General features: G+C 46.2%; 1 protein-coding gene across 2 annotated transcripts in view; it reads left to right on the top strand.

Annotated features, from left to right (window-relative positions):
* The window catches only part of LOC146822748 (acid-sensing ion channel 1C-like), a 437693-nt gene that overhangs the window by 252021 nt on the left and 157909 nt on the right, over positions 1-27763 (top strand). For both annotated transcript variants that reach the window (XM_085606934.1, XM_085606933.1), the window contains exons 5-6: positions 14066-14122; positions 27085-27238. In XM_085606934.1, the coding sequence (XP_085463060.1) occupies positions 14066-14122; positions 27085-27238 (211 nt within the window). The remainder of the gene's footprint in view (positions 1-14065; positions 14123-27084; positions 27239-27763) is intronic.

Here is a 27763-nt window from a genome sequence, read left to right as displayed (position 1 = left end):
CGAGAGCAAGTAAACCTTGTCTGTAGATCCCCTTTTGCAAAAGCACTGCCGGCTCCCGCAGGAGGTAGGAAGCCGACGGGACTGTGGGGGCATTGGGGCTTCCCCCACGGTCCCCAACGGACAGGCCAGGCCCCGGGGGATGGGGTCCTCGGGCCATGCGGCCCCCCCTCCCCTGTAATTATTATTTTTTAAATGGAAAGGCTGGTCCCGGAGATGGGGCCTCGGGCCATAATTGGCCTGAGGAGGGGGGTCACGCGGCCCCCCCTCCAAATAATTATAAAAATAAAGTAAAAAACAGTCTGGCCATACCCCGGGGGGTGGGGTCTCCGGAGCCGAAATTGGCCTCGGGAGGAGGGGCCAGGCAGCCCCCTTCCCGATTTCTTTTTTTAATTATAAAAAGGGGTCAGGCCCTGGGTGATGGGGTGCCCAGAGCCCCACAAATGTAAAAGAAGGGGGCCGCAGAGCCCCCTTTGTAAAAAAAAATATTTAAGAAAAAGCCGTCATCTAGCCGGAGGCCACGCCCCCCTTTCTCCACCACTCTGCAAATGCGCCCCCCTGGCACATTCTAAGTTGGGGAATTAATTCCCCTTGAATACTGAGGATCTCTGGGGGCCAACTAGCCCACCAGGTACCTCCAGTATGCGCCACAGAGCTGCATTACAGAGAGGTGGTCAAAGCCACGCCCCTTTTCACACTACTCTGCAAACGCGCCTCTTGGCACACTGCTGGTGGGGCGATGAGGTCCCCTTGTGTCCTGAGGACCTCAGGACACAAGTGTACTTCATCCCCCGAGCAGCAGTGCGCCAAGAGGCGCATTTGCAGAGTGGTGTAGAAAGGGGCATTGCATCGGACCACCTCCCTGCAATCCAGCTGTGTGGTGCTTCCTGGAGGTACCTGGTGGGCTAGTTGGCCCCCAGAGACCCTCAGTATTCAAGGGGTCTTAATCCCCCAACTTAGAATGCGCCAGGGGACGTGTTTGCAGAGTGGTGTAGAAAGGGGGTGTGGCCTTTGTCCAACTCTCAGCAATCCCACTGTGTGGGGCTTACTGGAACTAAGAGGTAAGCTTGTTGGCCCCTAAAGGATCCCCAGCAGCGAAGGGGACTTCAATCCCCATCCAAGAGCGTGCCTGGGAGGGCATTTGTAGAGTGGTGGGCAAAGGGGGCGTGGCCTACTAAGAGTACTTACCAATGCTGCTTTGTGGGACTTACTGGAGGTAATAGGAGGGGTAGTTGGCCCCCAAGGATGTCCTTGGGGGCCAACTAGCCCTCTAGTTACCTCCAGTAAGTCCCACAAAGTGGGATTGCTAAGACGTCTTCGGACCCATGCTCCCCTTTCTCCACCACTCTGCAAATGCGCCTCCTGGCAGACTACGGGATGGGGGATGAAGTCCAATTTACTCCTGAGGGAATTTGGGGGCCAAAAAGCCCTCCTGGTACCTCCTGTAAGTCCTATGCAGCGGAATTCCTGAGTGCTGGTCAGAGGCCCAGCACCTTTTCTCCACCACTCTGCAAACGTGACTACTACTTGAAGCAGTTTTAATCCCCCTGCCCTATTATATACTAGGGCCTTACAGAGGAGGTCATGCCAATCACAGGGGTACCCCAACCCACAGTGTACCCTAGTTTATGTAGTTGTTTTCACTGTATTCTAAGTGTCTTTTAGCATAGCACTGGCTCCGGGCCTGGTTAGTCAGTCAGTTACCACCAGTACCAGTCAGCAAAAAGTTGGGGGCACAGGATGACTTTGCAACAAGGCCTCTTTCTGCACCTCTGTTGGTTCTTTCTGCATATCTCTTGCTTCTTTCTGCACCATTCTTTGTCTTTCTGGACTTCTGTTGCCTCTTTCTGTATTTCTCTTGCTTACTTCTGCGCCTTTCTTCCTCTTTCTGAACATGTCCTACCTCTGTAGGCATAGTTAGAAATTAGCATTTAAAAAACCTTTGAAATTCACTGACAAAAACATAGATTTCAGGGACGTTATAGTTAGAAATTAACATTTTCAAATCCTTTGAAATTCACAGAAAAAAACACAGGTTTCAGGGACGTAATAGTTAGTTTGACATTTCACACGTACAAAACCAGAGAAATTCGTCTGTTATAGTTAGTTCAGCTAACTATAACTTGTGCCCCCGCAATGCACTGCTGATGATGTAAAATATTACATCATTCTTGACATGGTCAGTGACATCACTGATGACATCTCAAATGACATCACTGATGACATCATCCATGTGAAAATCTGATGCATCTCCTCACACCCTAATATAACCTTTGATGCACCCACTCTAAAATACAGACTACCATTTTCGAAACCACAGACACATCAATACCAGTTACTACATACCCACTCACTGATTCCTATGTCTACACACACATCCACTCATTCACCCATGCAGTCACTCATCCATGCAGTCTCACATCAATACAACACTATCATATGCACTCATACACCTATACAGACACTCACACACTGCCACTCATCCAGAGTTACTCACACACCTAGTCAGTCATGCAAATAATCAATCACTCTTCCATTTACTCACCAATACAGTTGTACGCACACCACCTAACTTAATCATACAGATACTAACACATACGTACTCTCTTATACAATCACTGATACAAGTACACACTCATCCATACAGCCACTCTCACGTATATTAATTTATATACTCCAACTCTCACATACACTGCCTTTTACATATGTAGTTACTCGGACATGTACCACTGAGACATCCATTCACTCACCAACACACCCATACACACGCTCACCCACCCATACATCTGTTTCCACATGCACTCTTGAACCCATACACCCAGTGAATCAACCAGTCAAATATCTATGCACAGAGTCACACACTCTCACCTAAATCTTATGAAATGTAAACCCCGAGAGTGCAGTGTGTTTTTACGAACACGTGAGCCATGTTATGTGTAATGGACCCACCACTATTTTGAACCCCACCCGTCCAGAAGAGTGCAGCACGCGTCATTTGGTGGACTTGGAGCTGTGTATAAAACTAAAGACGATTTGCACCACCAGTGTGGCATTTTGAGTAATGGAGTCTTTATGGTCATCAATCATACAGATTGGAGAGACTACGGAAATACGTCGTCCCCTGCTCCGTGAACTGCAGTACCACATGGTTGGACGAGGGGTGTTCAGCAGGCTCACCAACAAAGTGAAAGGTACTCTTTTGAACAGCTTCGCAACAGAGGGAAAGTCAGAGCATGTTCCCTCTACTCGTAAAAAAATGCTCATTCTGTGGCGGGATCGTTACTTTGTGTCATCCAAACTTGCAACATCTTAAACGATTTATCCGAGTATGTGTGGAACTTTCATATTATCTGGTACTGATAAAAGAACTGACCAATCCCTTCCCTCTGGCTGCGCAAATGACCAATGGGAATTCATCTCTGTTTTCAAAAGCACCTCCACGTTGGCTTGTCTGCTTTGTAATATGAACTGGAAGAAGGCAGACACTCCGAAACGCGTCCTCGTAAATAAATCTTATGAAATGTAAACCCCGAGAGTGCAGTGTGTTTTTACAAACATGTGAGCCATGATATATATATGCCCCAAGCTTTGAAAACCCTAACCCGCTCATGTTGAAAGAGTGGGCTGAGAGTAACTTGAATGCTTCAATGAGACTGATTGTCATTCTAATTAAGTACGCAGAAATCGATCGGCTTGCCACAATGAAAGAAATAGAAAATATCAACTACGAACTTGACAAATCCAGTCATCAAGACCTCATCGCTAAAGGACGCGAAGAAATTATCGTAAGACTCAAGAAACAAGAGGAAATTATTAAAACAAGAAAAGCGTTCAAGTTTGCTCGTGACAAATCCGATTATGAGACCGGGCAAATCTTCACTTTTGCGCGCAAATTTGATACTGCTAAACGACTACGAACCAACAAACCTACTACATCCAGGCATGAGGTACAAGCCAGTAGCGTGATACCGGATACCTCATCTGTGTCAGATTTGAGCTCTGCTATGGGGAGCGGCACTGATTCAGAAGGCGGTCGTGAACTTCCAACTCACCAGCAAACAACTATCAATAACTTTTTGTTAGCAGAAGAACTTAATTTTTTACGATTAGATCGGCGCCAAACTCTGCGCCCGCGACCGCAAAAGAAACAAGACACCGGCGCAACAGAAGAAGGCGTGAAAGGAGGAAACAAAAAAGATTCAAGGCCAAACAGCAACAGAAGACAGAACAACTGGCGACGTTAATGAATGGAAACATTAACACAGGTATCAATTTGACTGACACTGCTTTAACAAAAGCGGAAACTCAACTCCTATCTTTGGGCCTTACATACTGCATGGAAAGTAGTTTCAACTATAGCAAGACACGTGTAGATATCTACAAATTTATAAGAAAACTTAAGTTGATAAAAAAATTTAAGACCAAACACACCAACACTGGTCCTACTACCAATATGCCTGACACTACTAATCCTGGCAGCAACCTTGTTGTCTCTGATATTGACAACATCAGAACCATGGGTGAATTGGAATTAGGACTTTCCCCTGTCACTACCACCCATCTCCTGTGTGATGAAGGTCTCAGTACTGTTGTCAAAATAACCAGTCCCTTCAAGCCCCCTTCTACATTTACACCTATGATGCCAAAGGATGCGATTGACACTTTCAATGATATCGTTATTGAAGATCTGAAAGAATTACATCACAAAAGTAAACGCAAAAGCTTCAACAATCGCAACAGACACTTACTTAGCATCATCAAAAAGCTGCGCAACGGGAGGAGCCTAGCGCCGGACCAAGATGGCCGCGTGAGCTTTGGGCTCCCGAGACCCACGCGCCCTCCGTCGACTATCCTGTCTTCAATCCTGTATTATATGCACGGCATCTTGCAGATGACTCGTTCTGGAGGCGATTGATGTCGCCCGAGGTCGGATCGGCCACCGGGAACCGGAGTTGTGCACGGCGGAAGATTGAGGCCTGTCTCCGAGGGATGCCAGGGGCTGGCGTTGGCAGGATGCCCGACCTCTAATTGAACAACAGCGGCCAGGCGAGGTGTGAACTGTCGGACGGAAGATCCCGTCCTTTCACTTTCACTTTCTCGCCCTTTGTCTGCCTTGGCCTGGGAGTGCTTTCGGCTGCTTTATTATCCTCTGGACGCTCTGTGCCCTACCCAGGCGGGCTATTGCAGATCCGACCTCTCCTGCTCCCTCTACCTGAGAGAGGGCCGTCTTTTGGCACCGGACTGCTTGGAGCCAGACATGTCGGGTAAAGCAGAGGTGGATCGTCTGAAACCCAAGGCTACCAGGCGGGGAGCTTATACTCAAGCTAATAACATGGACCGGTATGCCCAGCAGAAGGGGTCGCCCGGTGGATCGAGCCAGTCGCTGGATGGACAGAAGACTGCCTCACACCCGGCCTCGGAGCTCTCGTTGCAGGACGTCATGGGCGCGCTCGAAGGGATGCAGGCCTCGATTGGGAGACAGTTTGATGCCCTGGCGCATAAAGTGGATACCATCTTGGTGGACGTTAACCTGATCCGCGCGGACTTGGGCAAAACTAATGAGCGGGTAAAAACCCTTGATCTTAAGACCACGGGCCTCGCTGACGATGTCTCGGAACTTCAGACTGAGGTTCGTAAGCTGCGGGCCGAGAGTGACCTCACCGCCCGTCGGCTCGAGGACTTCGAGAGCCGGGCCAGGCGCAACAACGTGCGCATTATCGGGGTCCCGGAGTCCTCGGACGAGGTTTCTGTGGACCTTCTCGTGGAGGACTTGGTGCTTAATCATCTGAAGCCTGGGGGCCTTGGGAAGTTCTTCGCAGTTGAGCGAGCCTACAGAGTGCCAGGCGGGAGGCCCAGGGTGGGAGCGCCACCGAGACCGATTGTCGCCAGGCTCTTTCACTTCCGAGATCGGGACGCTATCCTGCAAGCATCTCGGGTGACGGGCCCGGTCCCTTTTCAGAACGCGTCGGTGAGTTTCTATCCTGACTTCACCCAGCTGGTGCAAAAGCAAAGGCTGAGCTTCCTGGGGGTGAAGAGACGGCTTCAGGAGAGGGACCTGAAGTATGCCATGCTTTTCCCTGCCAGATTGCGGGTGGTGTATGAAGACCGAACTTTCTTCTTTGAATCGCCTGCAATGGCCGGTGAATGGCTGGACGCTTTGCCCCGACGACGGACTGGTGAAGATGCCGCCACAGACGGGGACAGTGGCCGGGATGGGCAGGGTTGATGCCTTTGGAGCCGGACTGACTTGATTTGGTTCCGGATGATGACTTGAACTGATTGCAGTACAATACGGAGGGTTGCGGGAGGACGATGGGAGCTCTTTCCTCCCTCAGGGTACTTTTTGTAGATTTGGGTATTGGTAGGGCGACAGGCACACTGCAAGTTGGGGGGGCTTTGTAAGCTGCAGCAGGGGTGCAGGGTGGGGGGGATAGTTGGGATTTTGGGTTTGTTGTTGGGGGGTTTGTTTTTGCAAGGCGCAGTACTCATTGTCAGGATTTTTCCATGGTGGCTCTTCGGGTGGGGGGTGGGTCTCTTGTGGTGTGGGGATGGGGGGTAGGGGTTTAAACGTTCTTAGCTGGAATGGTAATGGTTTGGGGGATCGCATTAAGCGGGGGATAGTCCTGCAGTTCTTGAAACGGTCTTTGCCGGATGTCGTCCTACTGCAGGAGACGCACCTTATAGGTAATACTTGCCATGCTCTTAATAGGAAAGGTTACAAATTCATAGCTCACTCGGGATTCTCCTCTGGATCCAGGGGTGTGGGTATCCTAGTTAGAGCTTCACTACCGTTTGAGGTGAACTCCACCATTGTTGATGATAGGGGGAGGTTTGTGGCGGTGGCGGGGAGGTGGGAAGGAAGAACTTTGGTTTTGGTTTCGGTCTATGTCCCTCCTGCCCTGCAGGCCTCCACGTTCACAGATCTGGGTAGGGCCTTGTTGGACCTCCCGGAGGGTATGTTAGTGGTGGGGGGCGATTTCAATGCTGTCGGCTCTGGGCTGCTGGATAGGTACCCGCCCAGGGATACCGGGGGGGCTCAGAAGTGGCTTCCAGACTTCCTAGACACACTCGGCCTGGTAGATTGCTGGAGGCTCCGGCACCCCACACAGAGCCAATACACCTTCCACTCCGGGGCGCATGGTAGCCTCTCCAGGATAGATTACCTTCTGACCCTGGCTGCGCATGCCTCATTGGTATCTGAGGCCAGGCATATGGCGCTGGGCATATCGGATCATTCGCCAGTGTGGGTCCGACTGGATGTCGGGCGCGAGGGAGGGGGCAGGGTTGCTCCTATTAACCCCTGGTACTTTCGGGACCCCAAGATGCGCAGTGCGCTGTTGAAGACAGTTGATCACTTTTTTAAGGACAACCAGGGGTCTGTTGACTCGGCCGTGTCGTTGTGGGAAGCATTTAAGACTGTGCTGAGGGGAGAGGCCCTCTCCCTGGTAGTGGCGGCCAAGCGGCGGAGAGATGGCGAGGTTATGCAGGTTGAGGAGAAGATCGCGGCTTTAGAGGGTCCCTTCCGTTGGACCAGAGACTGGCGACGATTGTTGTGATACACAAGGAGGGTAAACCCCGAGATAAGTTTTCCTCCTATCGGCCAATATCACTCCTTAATGCTGAGCCGAAAATTCTGGCTAAAATTCTGGCAGGCCGCTTGGTCAGGGTGCTCGGAGACTTGATCCATCAGGATCAATCCGGCTTTATCCCGCACCGTAACACTGCGTTGAACCTTCGGCGCCTCCATGGAGTGATTGCCAGGGCGGGCACGATTCGAGAACCAGCTATTGTGGCATCTCTCGATGCCACGATGGCTTTTGATACGGTGGAATTGGCATATCTGTGGGCAGTGCTTGCCAAGTTTGGTTTTGGCCCTGGTTTTTTGAGCTGGGTGAGGTTGCTGTATGAGGGTCCCCTTGTGAGTGTTGTGGTAAACGGGCGGGCGTCGACTCCGTTCCAGCTTGGGAGGGGAACTCGGCAGGGATGCCCCTTGTTGCCTTTGTTGTTCGCCCTTGCCCTCGAGCCGCTGGCGGCGTGGATACGCTGGCATCCGGATATACGTGGACTTAGGTGGTCGCCCGAGCACGAGGACCGTATATCGCTCTATGCCGATGACATCCTGTTATATCTCGCCTCGCCCAAGAACTCGCTTATAGTGGTTTGTGACGTTCTGACGTCCTTTGGCAGGAACTCGGGTCTCGTCATCAATTGGAGTAAATCGTATTTGTATGTTCTGAGCGGCGAGGTTCCGCCTGTCCCGCGAACGTGTTCGATCCAGATTGCCCAGCAGGGCTTTGTGTACCTGGGGATCTTTATCTCCACTGACTCCACTCTGCGGTATGAGAGAAACCTGCTCCCCCCACTGGCGCGCTTGCGGCGGGATGTTGTGGGCTGGCGGAAGCTGCCGCTCTCCCTCGTTGGGCGTGCCGCTTTGTTTAAAATGATGTCTCTCCCCCGGTTCCTCTATGCTTTGCAGAATACCCTTGATTGGGTACCGGCCAGTTACTTTCGGGAGGTTGAAAGCCTCCAACGATCATTGTTGTGGGATAGCGATTGCTAAGTTGACGCTTCCGTGGTACGACGGGGGTATTGCGCTTCCGGACATTCAACGCTATTATTGGGCCACCCAGTTGAGCGCGATTAATCATGGTCTCTATGGTCCGGCTCTAAGCCCCGGTTATGCCATGGACCGGTGGTTGCTGCGCGGCGGTAATTATCATAGAGCTCTGTACTCTCGGGCACCGGACTCGTCCCTCACGGGGCCTACGTGGGTGGTGGTGCGTGTGTGGAGGTTGGCGACTGACTCGTTGGGCTGGAAGGATAGGCTCACCCTAGCTACCCCGTTGTTTGAATCTGACAAATTGGGGAGGCTCTGGCGTACGAAAGGTTTTGATAAATGGGACTTGATTGGAGTCTCCAGGGTTGGAGATTTGCTGATGAAGGGGAGGGTGAAGTCCTTTGAAGAGCTGCAGCAGGAGTATGAGTTGGGGAAATCCGAGTTCTTCCGCTATGTTCAAGTGCGTCATGCCCTGCGATCAGTTCTCGTAGACGGAGAGAAGGTGCCTGAGTCCTCTCCATTGGAGGATCGGATCCTCGACGGCCATATGCCGGAGAGTACGATTTCTCTTATATATAAGAAATTGATAAACGTTCGGGCGGACCTGCTGTTGGGGCTGAGGGACCAGTGGACTAGGGACGGGCTCGAACTGGATGATGAGGATTGGCAGTCTGCGGTCTCCTCTCCTAAGGAGGTCGCGGTCCCATCACGACTGAGGCTGGTGCAGCTCAAAATACTCCACAGAACCTATGTCACGGGGCCTAGACTGGTTCGTATGGGATTCTCGGAGGAAGGTTTATGTAGGAGGGGATGCGGTATGGTGGGTACCTTTATGCATATCATTTGGGAATGTGGCGTTATCAGGGAATTCTGGAGGAGAGTCCATACGGTGATGGGGGAGGTGATGGGCATTGTTATGCAGCCGGAGGCACGGTGCTGTCTCCTGAATGTTTGGGGGCCTACCGATCACGATGTGGGACAGACCCAGTGGGTGACCCTGGGTAATATGGTGGCTAAGCGAGACATCGCGCGCCTGTGGGGCTCAGCGGGTCCCCCCACATTGACTGCGTGGAAAGAAAACATGGACTGGAGTATGCTGAGGGAAAAGACGGTATATTGTGCTAGAGGGCGCCCCCGGAAGTGGCATGCCATTTGGGGGAGGTGGAACCAGTATAGGGGTGGCATATGTCTTGCCCCTGATTTGGATCCCCCCGATGAACAGCTCTCTCCTTAACATTCTTTCCAGCATTTGTATATGTATCTGATTGATACTTGACTTTTTGGGCCTCTGCTTTTCCCCCTTTTTTCCTCTTAACACAGAGTTGTGACTGTTAGACGACGGGGGTCTGCTCTCCCCTGAGGGGCAATCACCAGTGGTATTCAGTGTCATTCGCCTTGCTGGGCTTTTGTGTGAGTTTGTGTATATTTAAAATAGAACCTTTTTTGCTTCTCCTCTATGCACTGTGGACGTTTCCTTGTTTGCTTTCTCAAAGCTGCCGAACCTCCGGGATGTCGGCTAAATAGCTGTGTCCATGTTTTCAAGAATAAAGGTTTTTAAAAAAAAAAAAAAAAAAAAAAAAGCTGCGCAACAAATTGTCGTGAACAAATCCGATAAAGGAGGTAATATTGTCCTATGGCCTAAACAGCAATACCTTGATGAAGCACAAAGACATCTCAGTGACAGTACATGCTACAAAGAAACTTCTCTATCAGAATACAACAAGAGCAGAGCCTCACTTAAAAAGAAACTCCATAGTTATAAGATGGAGGGGCTGATCAGTAAAGATGAATTTTCTTTTCTCTATCATGAAACTCCTACTATGCCTGTTCTCTATTTTCTTCCAAAAGTTCACAAGGGCACCTCACCTATACCGGGGCGCCCCATTATTTCAGCATGTAATAGCTTTTGTGAGAAGATGTCCAGATATGTAGATTTCTTTTTACAGGACCTTGTGATGGCATTACCCTCATACCTGCGTGACACAAGTGACTTTCTCAACAAAATCATGGACATACAATGGTCTGATAAATTCCTTCTAATTTCTATGGACATCACGTCCCTCTAAACCAGCATTAACCACTGTGATGGACTTAAAGCATGCAAACACTTTTTGCAGGGACGCTCCATCACACATTACCGCCACAATGCTGTTCATGATCGATTGGTGTCTAAACAATAATTATTTTTTGTTTGACAAAAGTGTATACCAACAAATGCGTGGTGTTGCGATGGGTGCCTGTTTCTCTCCCAGCTAGGCGTGTTTACACGTAGGCTGGTGGGAGGAACAGGTACTTTTGGTTAACCACAAAGAAGCATGGGAGAACAACATAGTCAGTTGGCTCCGCTACATAGACGATGTTTATGTTGTATGGAATGGTACCATTGAGAGTGCCCATAACTTCGTCAAAAGTATCAGCTGCAATACCATTAACTTAGAATTCAATGCTAACATCAGCGCCACTACTATTGATTTCCTTGATGTCACTATATACATTGATAAAGGGGCCATGCATTCCAAACTTCACCGCAAATCAACTGCAGGCAACTCCACACTCCATGCTACTAGCTATCACCCTAAACATCTTATAGGCAGTATACCCTATGGTGAGATGCTGCGCTTGAGGAGAATTTGTAGCACAGAATCTGACTTGAAGTTTCATCAGGATGAGACTCTCGCTCGCTTTGTAGCCAGGGGTTACAGCCCAGTCTCTATCCATAAAGCAAGAACCAGGGCTAATGCTATCTCTAGAACAACACTTTTAGCTCCCAACTCTTGAACTGATCTTGACAACATAGACACTACTACTGATAATGATGAAAAGGGTACTGTCGACACACGATTAATCATCACATACAGTAGAGAGGAACGAGCTATCAAAGCCATTGTTAATCGTCACTGGTGTATTGTACAAACTGATCCAGTTCTGGGCCCCAATATTGCTAAAAAACCTACCATTACTTATCGAAAGGCATTCTCTATTAGAGATGCCCTGGTCAAGAGTAGTCCAGAAGTTATGATTAAATCCAACTGGCTCGCCAACATTAAAGGTTTCTACAAGTGCAATTCATGTAGAGCATGCAAATTTGGCGTGAACACCACCGAAGTCACTGCTAAATTTTGCAATAAGCCTATTACGCTACAACACAAGTACACCTGCAGAACAGACTTCGCTGTCTACATCCTCCGGTGTAGCTGTAATCTCATGTACGTTGGAAGTACTAAACTCCAAGTATATGTTAGGATTTTACAACATCTTAGAGCGATTGTCAATAGTGACCCTAACTATCCTGTGGCGCACCGAGCACCCACATTGCGCATTTCGTACCGTGCACGCCTCGCCATTTTTTTCAAAATATCAATTGTTTTTTTCTCCCTTGGGGGTCCTTAGATTTATATATTAAATGTGATTGTTAATTTTTTTTTTTTTTTTTTATTTTTTTTTACCGTAAGCTTACCTTACGCGCACCCCGCGATTTTTTAAAAAAATCATTAAATTCATTTTTCATACTTTTTGGTCCTTTGTGAACCCCCTGACGAACGCTAGGGGGTCTGCAACTCTCTTCGTTGCCCCCTTTTCATGTTATCAACCTTTTTTTTTCAGTGCGACAGACAGAAAATGGCGGCCGATACTTCCTGGTTTCGACCGATTCGAATGTTTACTTTGATCTAACAACCAATCAGAATCGCGCTCGCGCACGGCACCGTACGCGTACGGTAAGCTTACCGTAAGCGCACGGTAAGCGCACGGAGCGCTGCCACAGATATATATATTGATTTAAATGCTATTTTCTCAGGAACTACTGAACAGATTTACACCAGACCTACAAAAGGCACTTCCTTGACCTGCGGACTACCTCTCTGCCAAATTTCAAGTAATTCTGTTCAGCCGTTCGGGCTGTAGCTGTGTCTAAAGGTCCTATGGAAAAATGCATGGGGAAAACGCGTTTTGGGACCCCCCTTTTTTCTCAGCCCCCGCTTGACGAATCCCCCCAAGACTTTCAGGGTAGGAGCGGAGCGTAGCGCCCCATTAGTTTTGAAAATTTCGCGAGGATTCGTCGACCGGCGCCAAAGTTATTCCAAATAGAATGTTGCGGATTTCCTATGGAAACAGGGTCCTAACTATAACTATCTACTGGCGACCGCCAGTAGATAATATATACATTTGATTACAACCATGTGATATATAATATAATGTAACAAATACTATCCCTAGGTTTACATAGGCTGCAACCTCATATTTTAAGTATACTAGAGTGTGGGAAGCAGACTTCTCTATAGTCTACTATCGATTCACCTTGCCATTCTAAAGATAGCTTTTCTTGCAGCAACAACTCCAGTATCCACCATTAACTGGCTATTTAACAGTCAGACATCCTGGTTCTCAGTCCAAATTCAGTGGCTGCTGTTTAATTGATCTGCGTAGTGCATAGAACCCTACACTCTAGGACCCCAAGTCACCTGGCTCAAAAATTGTACATTTTTTAAGGCATATGATCTCTTCGATGTTCGGACACATTTTACTATTTATATAAATAATATTTAACACAATAATAAATTAACATAAAAATAAAATTAACAATCAAGAAAATAAATAATTATAAATAATTAAAGCAAAATACAATTAGAAATAAATAAAAAATTATCATATTGTAATACATGAATAATGCACAATGATTAAATACAAAATTAAAACGTATTAAAATTCAGTGATACGATAGTTAATACAAAGTAGTGATCTATTAACAATAAAAAAACAACAAATAATAAACTATTAAAAAAATCTTAGGCATAACTTGATTAAAAAGACTTTCATCGTAATAACAAAATGTCATCATAAAAGCCTTAACAGACTTTTTACATTTTTCACTAAACCAACAACAATTTTTGGCAAATGTGAACAGGCTATTGGAGTTCAAAAATGGCATTGAGTATAAAAAAAGTATGAATTATTTTTATAACTTTTAATCAGCACCTCCAACATATAATGCAACTGAAATACCTTTAATAACTTAAAAAAAACATTTGGAATAATAGATAAAGCAATTTTAGCCACTTGTTTATTCTTGTCTAACTTTCTATATGCCAAGGGAATCTTTTTCAAATTTCTCATGTTATTAGAGTTTCAAATAAACTGGGATTGGTTAGTAAACACTTATCAGGCATTATAAAGGCATTGTAATAGGCAATCCCAAACTTGAAAAAAGGAAGAGAACTTTCCTACAATGGGCACTGCCAAAGTGCTATTACAGGGGTTAGTAAGCACTTATCAGGTATTATAAAGGCATTGTAATAGGCAATCCCAAACTTGACAAAAGGAAGAGAAATTTCTTACAATGGGCACTGCCAAAGCTCTATTACAGGGTATTTTCTGTGACAGCTCATGCACTGAAGTGTATTCCTGTAAGCAAATGCTGATTCTCTGGTTTGTGATTCCTACTTGAATACTGATATACAAGGATGCTGATGTACCGTCGTGTTTAATGATGTGCTCTTTTTCTATCTTACACAGGCAACACCACGGTCTGCACCCCAGAGAAGTACAAAGACTGCGCTGACTACTATTTAAGTATGCTGCATTGTCCATGAAGTGTGGTTTATTTATATGCCTCTACTGTGTAACAACACCAGAAATGTACCCAAATCAGCCTAACTTGAAAAAAAACCTCACAGATTAATGCCTCACAGATTCCATTCTAGAGTCACCTCACAGAACAAAACAACTTGGGCCATACTTCAGGGGCTAGTTATTGTGATTTAATCTTCAATTTAATTTAATTCATTTCAACTCCTTGTGTTCTAGTATAGCCCTCTGCTGAGAGTTGTACCTGTGGCTAAAGGTACTCCATCTTTGTGATAGGCCTGACCCGCATATGAGGGCCTATAAGCAGGGAGAGGGTCTTTAACAACCTATATATCCCAAGGCAGTGGTGTAATGCGAAATGATGGGGACCCTGTGCAGGCTGTTATGACGGGCACCTAAGTCTCCTATATCTCACAGACGTACATTGGCGTTGGTGCTTGGATTGAATGGGGGCTCTGTGGCCGGTTCGGGCCGACGAATGGTTGGGGGCCCGCTTGCCCCACAGAGACTACAGGGGCCTGCCTTAAGCCCCTGAATCCATGGCAGAATGGCCACTGAGGTTTGAATGTTGTAAATTGAAAAGAGAGAAACTGAAAGCCATACCTTAGAATTTGGAGCAGAGGGGATATTCAAGCGATTATCTCCAGTGTAGCACCCAATTTGTAAAAATGGTTAAACACCTTTATTTATTACTGTTGCACCTTTGTTTATACCAGTTGCTCATGCTGGGCTGTTTTTAAAGGCTTGGTCTCAGGATCTTACAATTTGATGGTGCATCAGCTGCACTCCTAAACCCTCCTGGCCCACTTATGCCCTAAATGGCAAGACCTGGTTCACACGCACTACACATAGGAGGATTGGAGGGACGTTATCGGGGACCTGGACAGGGGAGCATGTGAATTGCGGATGAAACACCCCCTTTTCAAGACACTCCAGAATTGGTACTGGATGCCCAAGAAACCCGACCCTGTGGGCATGCTGTACCATGTAGACTGCTGGAGATGCCAAATCTCTTATTGTGATACACCTCATGTTCTCTACCTCTGTCCGCAGCTGGTGGCATTCTGGTCCACACTTAGAACCACACTGACTTCTGTGTTGGATATGGCCGTCCACTTCTCTGGGAAACTGGCCTTTCTGCACGATACAGCTGACCAACCCACCTGACCAGTCCCTCAAGACATTTGCTGTCAATGGCACTCACAGTCACAAAAAAATCTGTGACCTGTGCCACTGGTGATCCCCTAAAACCTGACCCATTCGGAATGGCTAGCGGTATAAAACAGCGATTTACGAATGCCTTATTTATAGGATCCAGCACAGAACAGAGATTTTCCCACAGGTCTGGGACCTATTCCTGGATGCACCAAAGACCGATGCCCCTCGAGAGGACAACAGGCACTAACCACCAGTTGAACCCCAGGACCAAAGTACATGGTCTGGTGTGCCCCCCGTTTTTTCCCGCCCTTCACTCTGACTTCCCTCTCTCTTTCACCTCCCAACCCGACGGGTGGCAATCCTCAGGCCCCCTCAGGGAACTGACCCTGGCTTTCAGCTTTACCCCGCCTCCCTGCTGAAGGTCAAGAACACATACTTTTACCTCCCATTCAACCTAGTCCCCCACACCGTCCCTTTTCCCCCTCAGCTACTGCACCCGCGGTTCTGGCACACGTTATCTCATTATGTACCCCAGTTATATGTTTCTAATACACCTTCACATCTAGATATAGTGGTCCTTACCGGAAGTATGCTGCTGCTGTGGTGTCCTTTGATATGCCTATTTATTGGTCATTGTATATAGTCACAGTACCTGCCACCAACCGCTCTTCAGCCAAAGCTCCCTTTCGCAGACTTCTGCATTGCTCTTGGTCCTAGGGATTAGGGTTTTAAAGGTTCAAGCTCCGTGGCCTCGGACGGCTGGGGTTTTGATGACCTGTGATGTATATGTTCCCAGTAAGGAGCTATTTCCCACCTGGATGACCAGGCTGTATCACTGCTATATTGTTTCTTTATTTTGCTTCCAATAAAGAATTGCAACACAAAAAATAAATAAATGCAATAGCTGCTGCAAATGACCAACAGCAAGGCATAGACCATACATGCAGATATGCTGAGTGTAATGTGCTAGTCATTACCATTGTTGAATGTGGGTAGGGTCCATGACTCACGATAGCGAAGCCTACAGTCGGTCATGATGCTCCTCCTCTCCCTCAACTGTGGTTATACATCTGCACAAATACATATATGATTTAAGCCATGTGTTTTTCCAGTGTATTTGTTTTAACAAAAGGTATTTAAATAAAACTAAGATACAATGATCCGCAATAAAGAAGCCCTGTGAATGTAAGGAGAGTTGTTTCCATGTATAAAGTAATTGTAACATACAATCTGTGAGGCAATAAACAATTATGCTTTCATGTGAATTTGAAGCTACTGTGGTAGTAAAGGGCAATTTGTCTTTTGTACTGTGGTAAGAAATATATGAATGCCTGTTTGTTAGTACTGTTGCTCTAAATAACATGAGATATTGGGCCACATTCACTTTCACTGCCATGGAATAAATATAGATCTATCTATTTGAATCTTAAACTGGGATTTGTCTAGGCAGCTGATGCCAAAATGTGTCTTTTAGTCGGAAACTACTGAGTGAATCCACCACCTAGTATATAGTCTCTGTTTTCTTTCTTTTCTCCTTTCTCTCTGTATATTTTATTTTGTTTTATTATTTAGCTTGTCTTGTGTCAGTCTTCTCTCCGTATTCCCTCTTTTTGGTATTGCTTTGTCCTCTCCTTTTGCCTTCACTCCCTGTCTTGCGTCTCGGTTTCCTCCTTGTTGGAAAATGCTTCTTTTTGACATGCCTCCCCCCCACACTTCTTGCTCACTGGTACTGATGTTGTTGACTGGAAGTGTACTGGGTCTCTGCCAGTGCCAGTGCTCATTCTCTAAAAACGAAGTAACTGTTGTTTGTAAGCTAACTGGAAGGACTTTAGCAAGCCTCTAAGACCCTGGTAAATGGTACCACTGGTTCCCAGGGCATAGGTACTAAAGAGGATCCCTATGAGCTGCTTTATATATTAATCCACCCAAATGGACACACACACAATTTGCATGCAAAGTAGACTGCCATTGCAGGCTGCAGGGAATGGCATAAGACATTTTGAAAACATAATATTGCACATTGTCTGTGTGCAGTGCCGATGTGCACTGCATATACTATTTGTAAGTCACCCCCTCAGCAAGCCTTTAGAGCCCTAAGGCAGGGCGCTTCTATTGCAAGTTAGGACATGTCTGCATGAGCAGATATGCCCTGGTGGTGCCTAGTTCTAGTCATTGCAAGTGACCAGGATGCCATCTTAAAGACGTGTCCTGGGCACTGGTGATTAAGAGTAACCCAGCTACATGATGGCTTCACTGTAAATAATAGTGTTTGGTGTCAAACACCTGTCATAATAAATCTGTACTGATGCCAGTCTCAGATTTATTGAGACATGCACCCCCCAGAGGGCACCTTAGAGGTGCCCCCTGTAATCCTATTAGTCACTTGGTGTGTTGACTGACTGGTACCTTCCAGCCTGCCACCACAGACAGGTTTCTGGCCCCAGTAAAAGGTCCAGCAATATCAGAGGCCAGGAACAATGCCTGCTCCTGCAGAAGGTGTTCATACCTCCTCCAGCAGGTTGGCTAGTGATTTAGCATATCAGGGCCAGAGGCTTTACAGCCCCTGCCATCTTTGATATGTAACCCCAGCTTCTCACAGACCTGGGAAAAGCGATCTCCTGCCCTGAGCCCATTTGGGACCAGAGCGGGTGGGAAATTAGATAGTCAGAAGGTGTGCATGACCCACAGGCTAGTCACACTGCTAAGGTGGGCTACCTGAAGTGGACAGTCAAAGAAGGGTTTTGCCACCTTGGTGTTTGGTGAAATAAGGACTTCTGGATCAGGATTATGCCCACTGCCCACAGGAAGTGGTCATATTAGGGATGTAGTCACGGATGTATGATGATACAACGCGTACCATCACAACGCGGTATGTTACATCGCGGTTGTCACAACGCAAGACGTTACATCGACTTGCGTTGGAGGGCGCTGGATTTAGGAATAGTGTGAATTACTTTTCCAACTCCAGTCTACGTACAGTAGGGAAGGTGTTGGAATAGTAATTCACACTATTCCTTAGTCTAGAGCGCCCTCCAGTGCAAGTCGGTGTAACGACTTTCGTTGTAAAAACCACGATGTAACCATACCGCGTTGTAATGATTGCGTGGTAAAGGATGTTTCCCGTAGTCACCCTAGTAGTAAGTAGCCCATTGGCTACTACCATGTACTACCCTAAATGCCCCTAGATTGAGTATTTAGGGGTCTCCTCAACACCATAGACCACCTACCAGGGAACTGAAGAAGGACAAAGAAGAGATAACAGCCCGAGGACCTGCACCAAAATTGATTCCAAACCCTGCCTGGCTGCTTGCCCCTCGACAATTGCAAAGACCCAACTCGTCATGTAGCTGGTCATCCTCCCAAACCCTTGGAGGACTGCCCAGCGCACTTAGACAACCATCTAGCATCTCCCTTAGGGTGGAGATGCCATCCCCCACATATGCTGGCACCGACCGCATCTGCCAGGTCCACCATGTTGCCATCCATCTGGCCCACCGAATGAGCACCACACTAGGAGGAGACCTCCCTAGGAGGTCAGCCCCATCTCTCACCTGAGTTTCAAGATGCTAGTCCCTTCGGGAGCTTTCCTGTACAAATGCCCTGGGTACCGGAGCATTTTCATCAGTCAAAGCTTGTTTGTGTCCAGTCCGGATACCACCACAGTGGAAACCTACCAGTACAATGTGGGACTTCAGGACCAATGAGTTCCACACCAAGAATGGCCCTGCTGTCTTGTTTTCTCTCCATCTGCAGATCGGCCGATAACCATGAAAGCCTCAACCTCTAGAAACCAGCCAGCTTAGACCCTCTACACCCGCGCTCCATAGCCCGAGTTCACGACTGCTGACTGTGTCCCCTTGGTCTATGAGTCCCCATGACTTGAGCCCCCCTGTGGGTTCAGCCAGGCTTGCCCTCAAGTCCCCCATTGCAGCCCTTGTTTTCAGCTGCTCATTAGTTTCTATAGTGTATCGCTCGAGGCAACAAACCCGTTGAGGCACCACTGCACCTGGACACACCAGGGCAGGTAAATTGAAACTGCTGGTGGTTCTTCGGACCTTGGTCTCCTAGCCCCTTAAGTTCCAAAGGGCACACCCGAACTTTGATTGCAAATTCCTGTATGCAGTGTATGTTTTTCTCCCCATAGGATAACATTACCGCTTTCGAGGCTGATTTCTTTTTGAGTGTGTGGACCATTTATTGACTCTGTGTGTGCCACAAATGCTTAACACTCCCTTCTGATAAGCCTAAGCTGCTCGACCTCACTACCACTAATAGAGCACTTGGAATTATTAAAGTAAGCCCCTGTAAACCAATAAGGACAGTCTGGACTTTCTGCGTGGTGTGTCTTTACATTGGCATCACCACATAAAAAGCCAGTTTCCTACATTCCCTAATTCATCTGTGTTCAATTTCTTTTTCTTAGTTTATTTGTTTTTTGTGACGATCCATTTGTGGACCCTCCGTATGCTGGTGTCATTGTTTTAGTTGCCGGAAAAGGCGCTGACTTCCTGGACTTTGCATACAGTAATCAGAAACACAAAAGTTAAAGTTATATTGACTTATAACAGAGAAATGCTCACTGTTTGTATATATGTGTGGTGAATGTGGTATTTATGTACCTCTAACCTAGCTGAAAGACAGCTGAGCTCTATAGAAGGTCCAAGGCAAAGACACAATAAAGTATAACTAGAGGTGTAGCAGGTATCTAAGAGCACAAATGGACTGGTACTGTATCATGATGAAGTGATTTTTTAAAGTGGTGCGTTTACTTGAATTGAAGCAGGGTTGGGCCTATCCTGATGGATACTGGGATATTTTTTCAGATCCTCTGTCATAGTTCAAGAAGACCTGTTGCCTTATTTTCCTTTTTTTGCAGTTTTTGTCTCCAGTTTGATGGTTCCATGTCTATGTGTGCTGTGAGAGCCAACAGAGATTGTGAGCGTAGGAAATTGGGTTTTCGATTCAAGTGGGTGAAGACCCTTCTCATGTAACAAACACAATTTCCTACATTGGTGTTCAGTGGTGGGATCCGGTACTTATATTTGTGCAGCGCCTCTCAGTGATTTTGTGTAACACTAAAATCCCAGAAATGACCTGACATCAAATTAGATTTTTTTAAATTCTCCTTAGTTCTTGATTTGGTCATTCTTTCCTTTTTCCAAATTTAATTTACCTCACCTACTTTTTGTATATAATGGAGATGGAGCTGAGCCATGGGGATAACATCACCAAGGCAGAACTGCAGAGGATTTGCAAGGACAGGGGACTGAATATGGGGAAGAAGGCCACAAAGGTGGACCTCCAAGTAGCCATCAGAGCCTTCGGAAAAGGCAAAAGATAGTAGTCCATCCTAAAGGAGCAGGAAGAGGATAGTCCTGAAGTGGAGGAGGTAGGCTTTGAGGAGTAGGAGGACCTGGCTACAGGTCTTGAGCTTCGGCAGCCTGAGAAGGAGGTGGACAACTTGTTCATAGGAATGGAGTTCCCTGCAGGGAGCAGTATGTCCTCCCGCAACCTGCCTCCTGAGAAGCTGGCAAACAGCAAAGCAGAAAGCGAGTTCAGGCTGCAGATGGCCAACCTGAAAATGGTGAAGACAGCTGCTCTGAGGGCCCTAGATGAAAATAAACTGTCCTTGGAGTAGGAGAATTCTTAGACTGATAGGGCCTTGACTGCAAGGAAACTGTTCCTGGCTCAAAAAGTAAGTTCTAAGGAACTATACCGTACAGCAAGACAAACAGCAGAGTCCAGCAGCAATGATGGCAGCAATCCAGTATCCTATGTAGAGGTGAGGGCACATATACCACAAGAGCTAGTGTCCATCTTTGTGGTGGGGGATGGTATAGACACATGGTTTTCTGCCTTTGGAGTAGCCCTGGGGATGCACAGGGTCCCAAAGGAGTATTGGGGGACAGGCCTGTGTAAACACATACCCACAGTGGGGAGGGACATCTGTTTTCCACTAGAGGTGGATGGTTTGATGAGGTATGCTTCAATGAAGGCCATTTTACTCACCAAGTTTGGGCTTACACCTGAGAAATACTACATCAGGTTCAGGGACAGCCAGACGTTGCCAAATCAGTCTTGGGTGGATTTCTTAGACTACTCAAGCAAGGCACGGAGTGGTTAGGTGAGGGGCAGTAAAGTAAGTAGTTTCAATGGGCTGTACTTGCCTTCAGAGTTGCACCTACACCTGATTGACAGCTAGTTAACTGACCCCAGGAAGCTTGTAAAGAAGGCAGACCTCTGGGTCAGCATCGTAGTGTCCAATAAGGCCTTTGCAGGGCATGCCCAAAAGGGTGGTCAGGGCCACCAATAGAGGAAAGAGAGGGGAGACAAAAATAAAATTAAAGAGTTCTTCAAAAGCCCCGAAAACTGTTCATGGGGGAAGAATACTCCGCTCCAATCTGACCAGAAAAAGAAAGGGTTTCTTGAAAAAAAGATAGGAACGTTTGCAGCTAAGTGCTATGAATGCTACAGATATGGTCATGTGAAGGTGGATGTCAGGTGTCCTAAGAAGAAACAGCCCCCCCCCCCCACTGGTGGGCATACCCAAGGGTTGGCCGGTGTAGCACTTGGGGAGGAGATTGGCCAGGTTAGTATGGCAGGTAGAGCAGAGGTTACCTTAGTGTCCCTTGGTGAGAAAATGATGGTGCCCAAAGCCAACATGCCTGCTAATACTTCTAATTATAGGTAGTGGGTTACACCAATAGGCTGAGGGTGCAGGCTCTGAGGGACACAGGGGCAATTATGACTACTGCAAGGGGTCATCTGGTGTCCTCAGAGCAGGTAATACCCAATACGTTCCACCAGGTTGTGGTACCAGACAATTTTGAGAGTCACTACCCAATGGTTCTGATTCACTTTGAGTGGGTGAGAGTCTCAGGTTCTAAAAAAATAGTAGCTGTGAGTCCGGCCATGCTTGTATATTGTCTGCTAGGAAATGAATTTGAGGACACTGTCTGGAAGGAAGTGGAGCTCAGGTCCCACCTGGAAATGTAAGGGTTGTTTGAGTGGGTGTGCCTGCCCATAAGATTCATGGCAGTCCAAAAGGGTAGTCAAGGAGACCTGGACCCTAGAAAAAGGGCCCAGGTAGCTGCCAAGAAGAGGAAGGGCAAGGGGTGTGGGGAACCATCCCCTTAAACTCCCACTGTCTGAGAGAAGGCTGAGCTTGAGGGCGACTCCCTGAAGTCTACAGAGGAGGACATTGAAACCCTGAGAGACCAGCCTGAGTGTTTCTGGATGGCAAGTTAAGGGTGGGCCCACTAGGGAGGAATTCTGCAGAGCTCAGAAGGAGTGCCTAACTCTTGAGAGCTTGAGGCGGCAAGCTGAGGCCCATGCAGCTGGGAACATATCCGGAGAACACCTTATCTATTGGGAGAAGCCTAAGGTTCCTGAGCCTGGGCAACTCAAGTGTTGGTGGTCCACCTGTGCTACAGAGCCTTCCTAATGGGTCTGGCCCAGGATATGTCCCCTGTAGGACACCTGAGGCAGGACAAGACCTTTGCCACAGAAAGGTGTTGGGTTTAGCCCATTTGAGCACCTCTATGGCCACCCTGTTATACGACCCTTAAGTCTGGTGAAGGAGGGGTGGAGCAAGCTCCCAGGAAGCCCCCAGAGGATGTAGGTAGCTATATGCCTCAATTCAGTTACCAAGACTGATACTTATCTCATCCCTTGAGCTGATGACCTCATTGATAGAAGGGGCCTAAGGAGAAGTCTGCATTCTCCTCCTCAGATAGACACTTCGGGGCTTATTTGCAAGGCCCTTGCTCCACTTTTGCGTCATTTTTAACACAGGAAAAATGACGCAAAAGTGGCACAAGGGCCTTGTAAATAAGCCCCTTCCAATTTAAGGTGATGCCCTTTGGGTTGAAGAATGCCTCAGCCACTTTTCATTGGTTGGTCAATAGGGCTCTGATTGTGATGGAGGCATTCAGTGCTGGCTACTTAGATGACCTCGCTGTCTTCAATTCCAGCTGGAATGATCACCTGTTCCACCTTCCGTAGGTTCTTCATGCTCTGCAATAGGGCAGGCCTGGCAATCTAGACCAGCAAGTATCAGATAGGGCAGGGTTCTGTGGTGTATCTGGGACACCTGGTGGGTGGACCAAATTGTACCCCTCACCAAGCCAGGATTGAGACTTTCCTGTCCTGGAACCCCTCCAAAACTCACACTGAAGTGAGGTCCTTCCTGGGCCTCACTGGATACTAGAGGTTTGTCAACGGATTTGACACCATTGCTTCCCTCTGGACTGTGATGACTTCCAAGAAGAAGCCCAAAAAGCTGATCTGAACAGAGGCCTGCTAGAAAGCTTTTGATGCCCTCAAGTAGGCCATGTGTACATCACCTGTACTCGAGGCCCCTGACTCATCCAAGGACCTTATAGTGCAGCGGATGCTTCAGAGCATTGTATAGGGGTTATACTACCACAGTTAAATGAGGAGGGCCTAGACCAACCTGTAGCCTCCATAAGCAGGAGGTTACTCCCAAGGGATCAGAGGTGGAGTGCTATTGAAAGAGAAGCTTTTTCTGTGGTTTGGGCACTGAAGAAGCTGAGACCATACCTGTTAGGGATTCACTTCTGATTTCAGACAGAACACATGTTCCACAGATGGCTCTGCAGATGAGAGGTGAGAATCCCATACTGTTGAAGTGGTACATCTCCCTACAGGGAATGGACTTTACGGTGGAACACCGCCCTAGGTCAGACCACTCCAATGCTGATGGTCTATCCAGATTCTTTCTGCCTAAGTGATGAGAACTCCCAGGAGGGTGGGGAGTTTTCAACACTTTCAGTAGAACCAGAGATATGCAATTTCAACTTTTTTGGTAAGTATACCATCTAAAAGCACAAAGCTACACTTGTGGTCATCTGGTCGTGTTAGATCATGGGAAAGTCACATGTTCCGAAAGATCACAATGTAGCGCGGGACAGATACAGGGACCAGGTTAGTCCTGCTGGAAGGATTAAATGGGTGAGCACAAGCACTTTAGCACTGGTTAGCAGAGGTAAAGTGCATAAAAAAACAAAGTGATGGATGGAATGCTTTAATTAATCTCAGCCACTGGGGATCGCTCGAGCCGCATCCCAATCCATTATTTATATGGATTGGGATGCGGCCCGGGTAATTGCCAGTGGTTGAGATTAATTCAAGCATTCTATCACTTGTTTTGTATACTTTAGCAGTGGTAAAGTGCACAGAGTCAGAGTTCGGGGGAAGACCACACGAAAGGCTGTCATGTCTAACAGTGAGCTTGTCAGCTAGATATGCAGATGTGTGTCATGAAGACTTTGTAGATTGTGACTAACTGAATAAAATCAAAATATTAAACCTACTAAACTTGAGATAATAAAAACCCTCTTTATTGACTCTATTTAAGATACTTTAAATGCATGCTCTAATTGTTGAATTGTCTGCTTTAAAACATGTGGGCAAAGATCTTTCGACCTGAGAGATATAGCATGACTTCACGACTAGACAGGGGTTTTACACCCAATTACAAACTTATTTACCTGATTTCAATGTGCAGCAAACCTGACAGCTGTTTGTGGCCAAAGTGTATTGGACCTAAACCTGGAAGACCCAAACATATCAGTTCTGATACTGACTAATTTTCACGAAGACAAATATCCCTTAAAAATCCTGCTTAGATAACTTGCTTGCCATCAGGGTTGAGGTCTTCCTAACCCATTTGGAGTGGCGGTGCGAGATCCCCTTCGGGCAACCTGGCTTTAACTTCTTACCCTGACTTTTATTATTCTAAGATCCAGATTAAGATTTTCTTTTAAAGTCTGCATTCACCAACAGTTTAGCAGGTGGCTTTAAATATATTTTGCCTTTATATATATTTTGAAAAGCCTCTGTTAATTGCATAATGAACGTATACAAGTGTTACAAATGTTAGGGATATGCACATATGACCGGTTTTTAGTCACGGTCATATTTAAGTGCATTTAATCTTTTTTTTATCATTTTCTTAGTGTTTTAAAATGTTTTGCTTATTTACTCCACTCACACATTTCCTGATCATGTGAGACCCTGTATGCTCTGGCTTTCGCCCTGCTCCTGTAAGTCTTCTCCTTGTTTGCATTCTCTTTCTATCTTTCCATTTCTGCCCTTTGCTCTTTCCTCACTCTCTCTTTCTATTCTTCACATTACCTTCAGTGATACTTGGCTCTTTTCTATATCCCTTTGCTCTTCTACCCTACACTCTCCTTTCGCACATTCACATCCCAGCTCTCCAATCAATCCACCTGAGTTATTGACTCAAAAAAAAAAGAAAATGGCGGAAAAAAAATTAGTTGAGGTATCACAGAGAAGAATATTAAAAGGGGCATCAGGCCCATCGACGGAGTTAAATTTATCTTATGGGATCAAGGTTAGAAGTAGCCCGTCTGGTTTACGAACATGTGAGGCACTGAAAAAATCCCCAGAACTTTTAGACGATTGGAGCTGGCTTCCAGGAATATTAACAAATCCAAATCATGGAAAGAAGGATTGATGTGAACCTCTTTTTGATGAAGTTTCAAATACTCTGAAATTCTGTTCATGGAATACTAATGGCTTAAAATCCCTAATTGAGGATCCAAATTTTTGGACTATAGCTAACTCTTTTGGTAGGTTGTCCCCTCAACTTTATTTGTCATACCATTTGAGACCTTTGATTAAGAACAAATTTATTCATTTAAGGTTGGGTAGATATCCAACAAAGGATGGAATACCAAAATGGGAAAGTAAATGGTCATCTAATGTCTGCAGGCTCTGTGGGTTAACTGAAGAAACCTTAATGCATATTGTAACAATATGCCCAGGGCTAACTGATGCTCGAAAGTCTATCCTTAAACCGATTTTTAACGAATCGGGAGTTAGAACATGTAGGAATGCAGTTATTGCCTGTTTAAGTGGTGATGATATTAAATTTGTCCATCTCTTTAAGTTCATCACTATTGTGGAAAAGAAATTGCAAAAAATAGCTGCTTGAAGAATAATATCATACGACTATAGAGTACCAGCAACTTACATAATTTAGGAGTTTGTAGACAATTATTAGCGATAACATTCTTTTTTTAGTTGGTATGATCTCTTAATGTCTACTTATTGAAATTATGAAATGTGTTATCATTAGAAGTTGCTGTCGCTCACAGGTCATATTATATCAACTGTGTTACTGCTAAAATACCTGACGTTAAAACATGTTACTCTAATTAGATGTAGTTAAAATAATTTTGCTGCTAACATAAAGCACCTTAGTAAGCACAATGCACTTTATAGTAGTTTATAAATGGATAATAGTAAAAGGATCTCAACTGTAATATCTGCTGCTAATATATGTTACCTTAGAAAGATGTTGCTAAAATATTTTTTGCGGTTAGTAAAAGGTATTATGGTAAGCATAATGCTTTTTTCTTTTTTTCTTTTTTTCATTTAACATGAAACGATAATAGTGAAATAATTGTAAATTACAAAAACTACTGCTAACATATGCTGTTTTATTTTGTTGCATTTTAAATGGAAATTATTGGAAGTATAATGTTCTTTACGGATTATAAAGCTTTTTAATTACTGTTTTATGTAAAGGTTTTAACGTTAGTTTGAAAAATGTTTAATTACTAATTTACAAGTAGTGGTTCTATTCAAAGGTGTTTTTATTTTATTTTTGTGTGTGTGCACATTATTGTAATGATTTTAATTAATCAACAAATAAATTACTCTCTCTCTCTCTCCCTTCCACCATTTCTTCTTCTGTTCCTCCACCATCCGTACTCTCACGGTTTGCCTTGTTACCCTAGATTTACTGGTGGAGAAGGACGACAAGTACTGTGTTTGTGAGACCCCCTGCCAGATGGTGCGCTTTGGGAAGGAGCTGTCCGTGGTGAGGATTCCAAGCAAAGCCTCTGCCAAATACCTGGCCAGGAAGTACAATAAAACGCAAAAATACATCGCGTGAGTTACAGCTTTCTCCTAGTCCTGCCTTCTCTGAGTGAAAAAGGAGTGAATGAGATGATGAGCAGGCAGCGCCTGTTCTGAAGGGTGAGGGAAGCTTGCACGCCCGCCGCAGATGAACGGGTTATACCAGGAATGAGTGAATGATGCCTGTACGTCTAATACATTCTGTAACTTTCCTGTATATGGAATCGAAGCTTGCAATGCTCAACAGCGGCCCATGCAGGTAAGAGCAGTGGGGCTGAGTAGGGGAGGTGGTGGGGTTGACAGACGACGACGAGGGGGGACATTATTTATTTAATTTTCCCTCCTCCTCATCTGTCAAAATGCTGCAGCCACACTGCTGCAACCTGTGGTTCACCTGTTTGTTTAAAGGAAGCTTGCAATGCTGCAGCCACATTGCTGCAACCTTCGGTTCACCTGTTTGTTTAAAGGAAGCTTGCTATGCTGCAGCCACATTGCTGCAACCTTCGGTTCACCCGTTGTTTGTTAAAGCGAAGCTTACACTGCTGCCGCCTCTTTTTC

Source organism: Triturus cristatus, chromosome 5_2, assembly GCF_964204655.1.
Source record: "Triturus cristatus chromosome 5_2, aTriCri1.1, whole genome shotgun sequence".
Taxonomy (NCBI): domain Eukaryota; kingdom Metazoa; phylum Chordata; class Amphibia; order Caudata; family Salamandridae; genus Triturus; species Triturus cristatus.
Note: the sequence above shows the minus strand (reverse complement) of the source record. Positions and strands in the feature narration are given on the sequence as shown.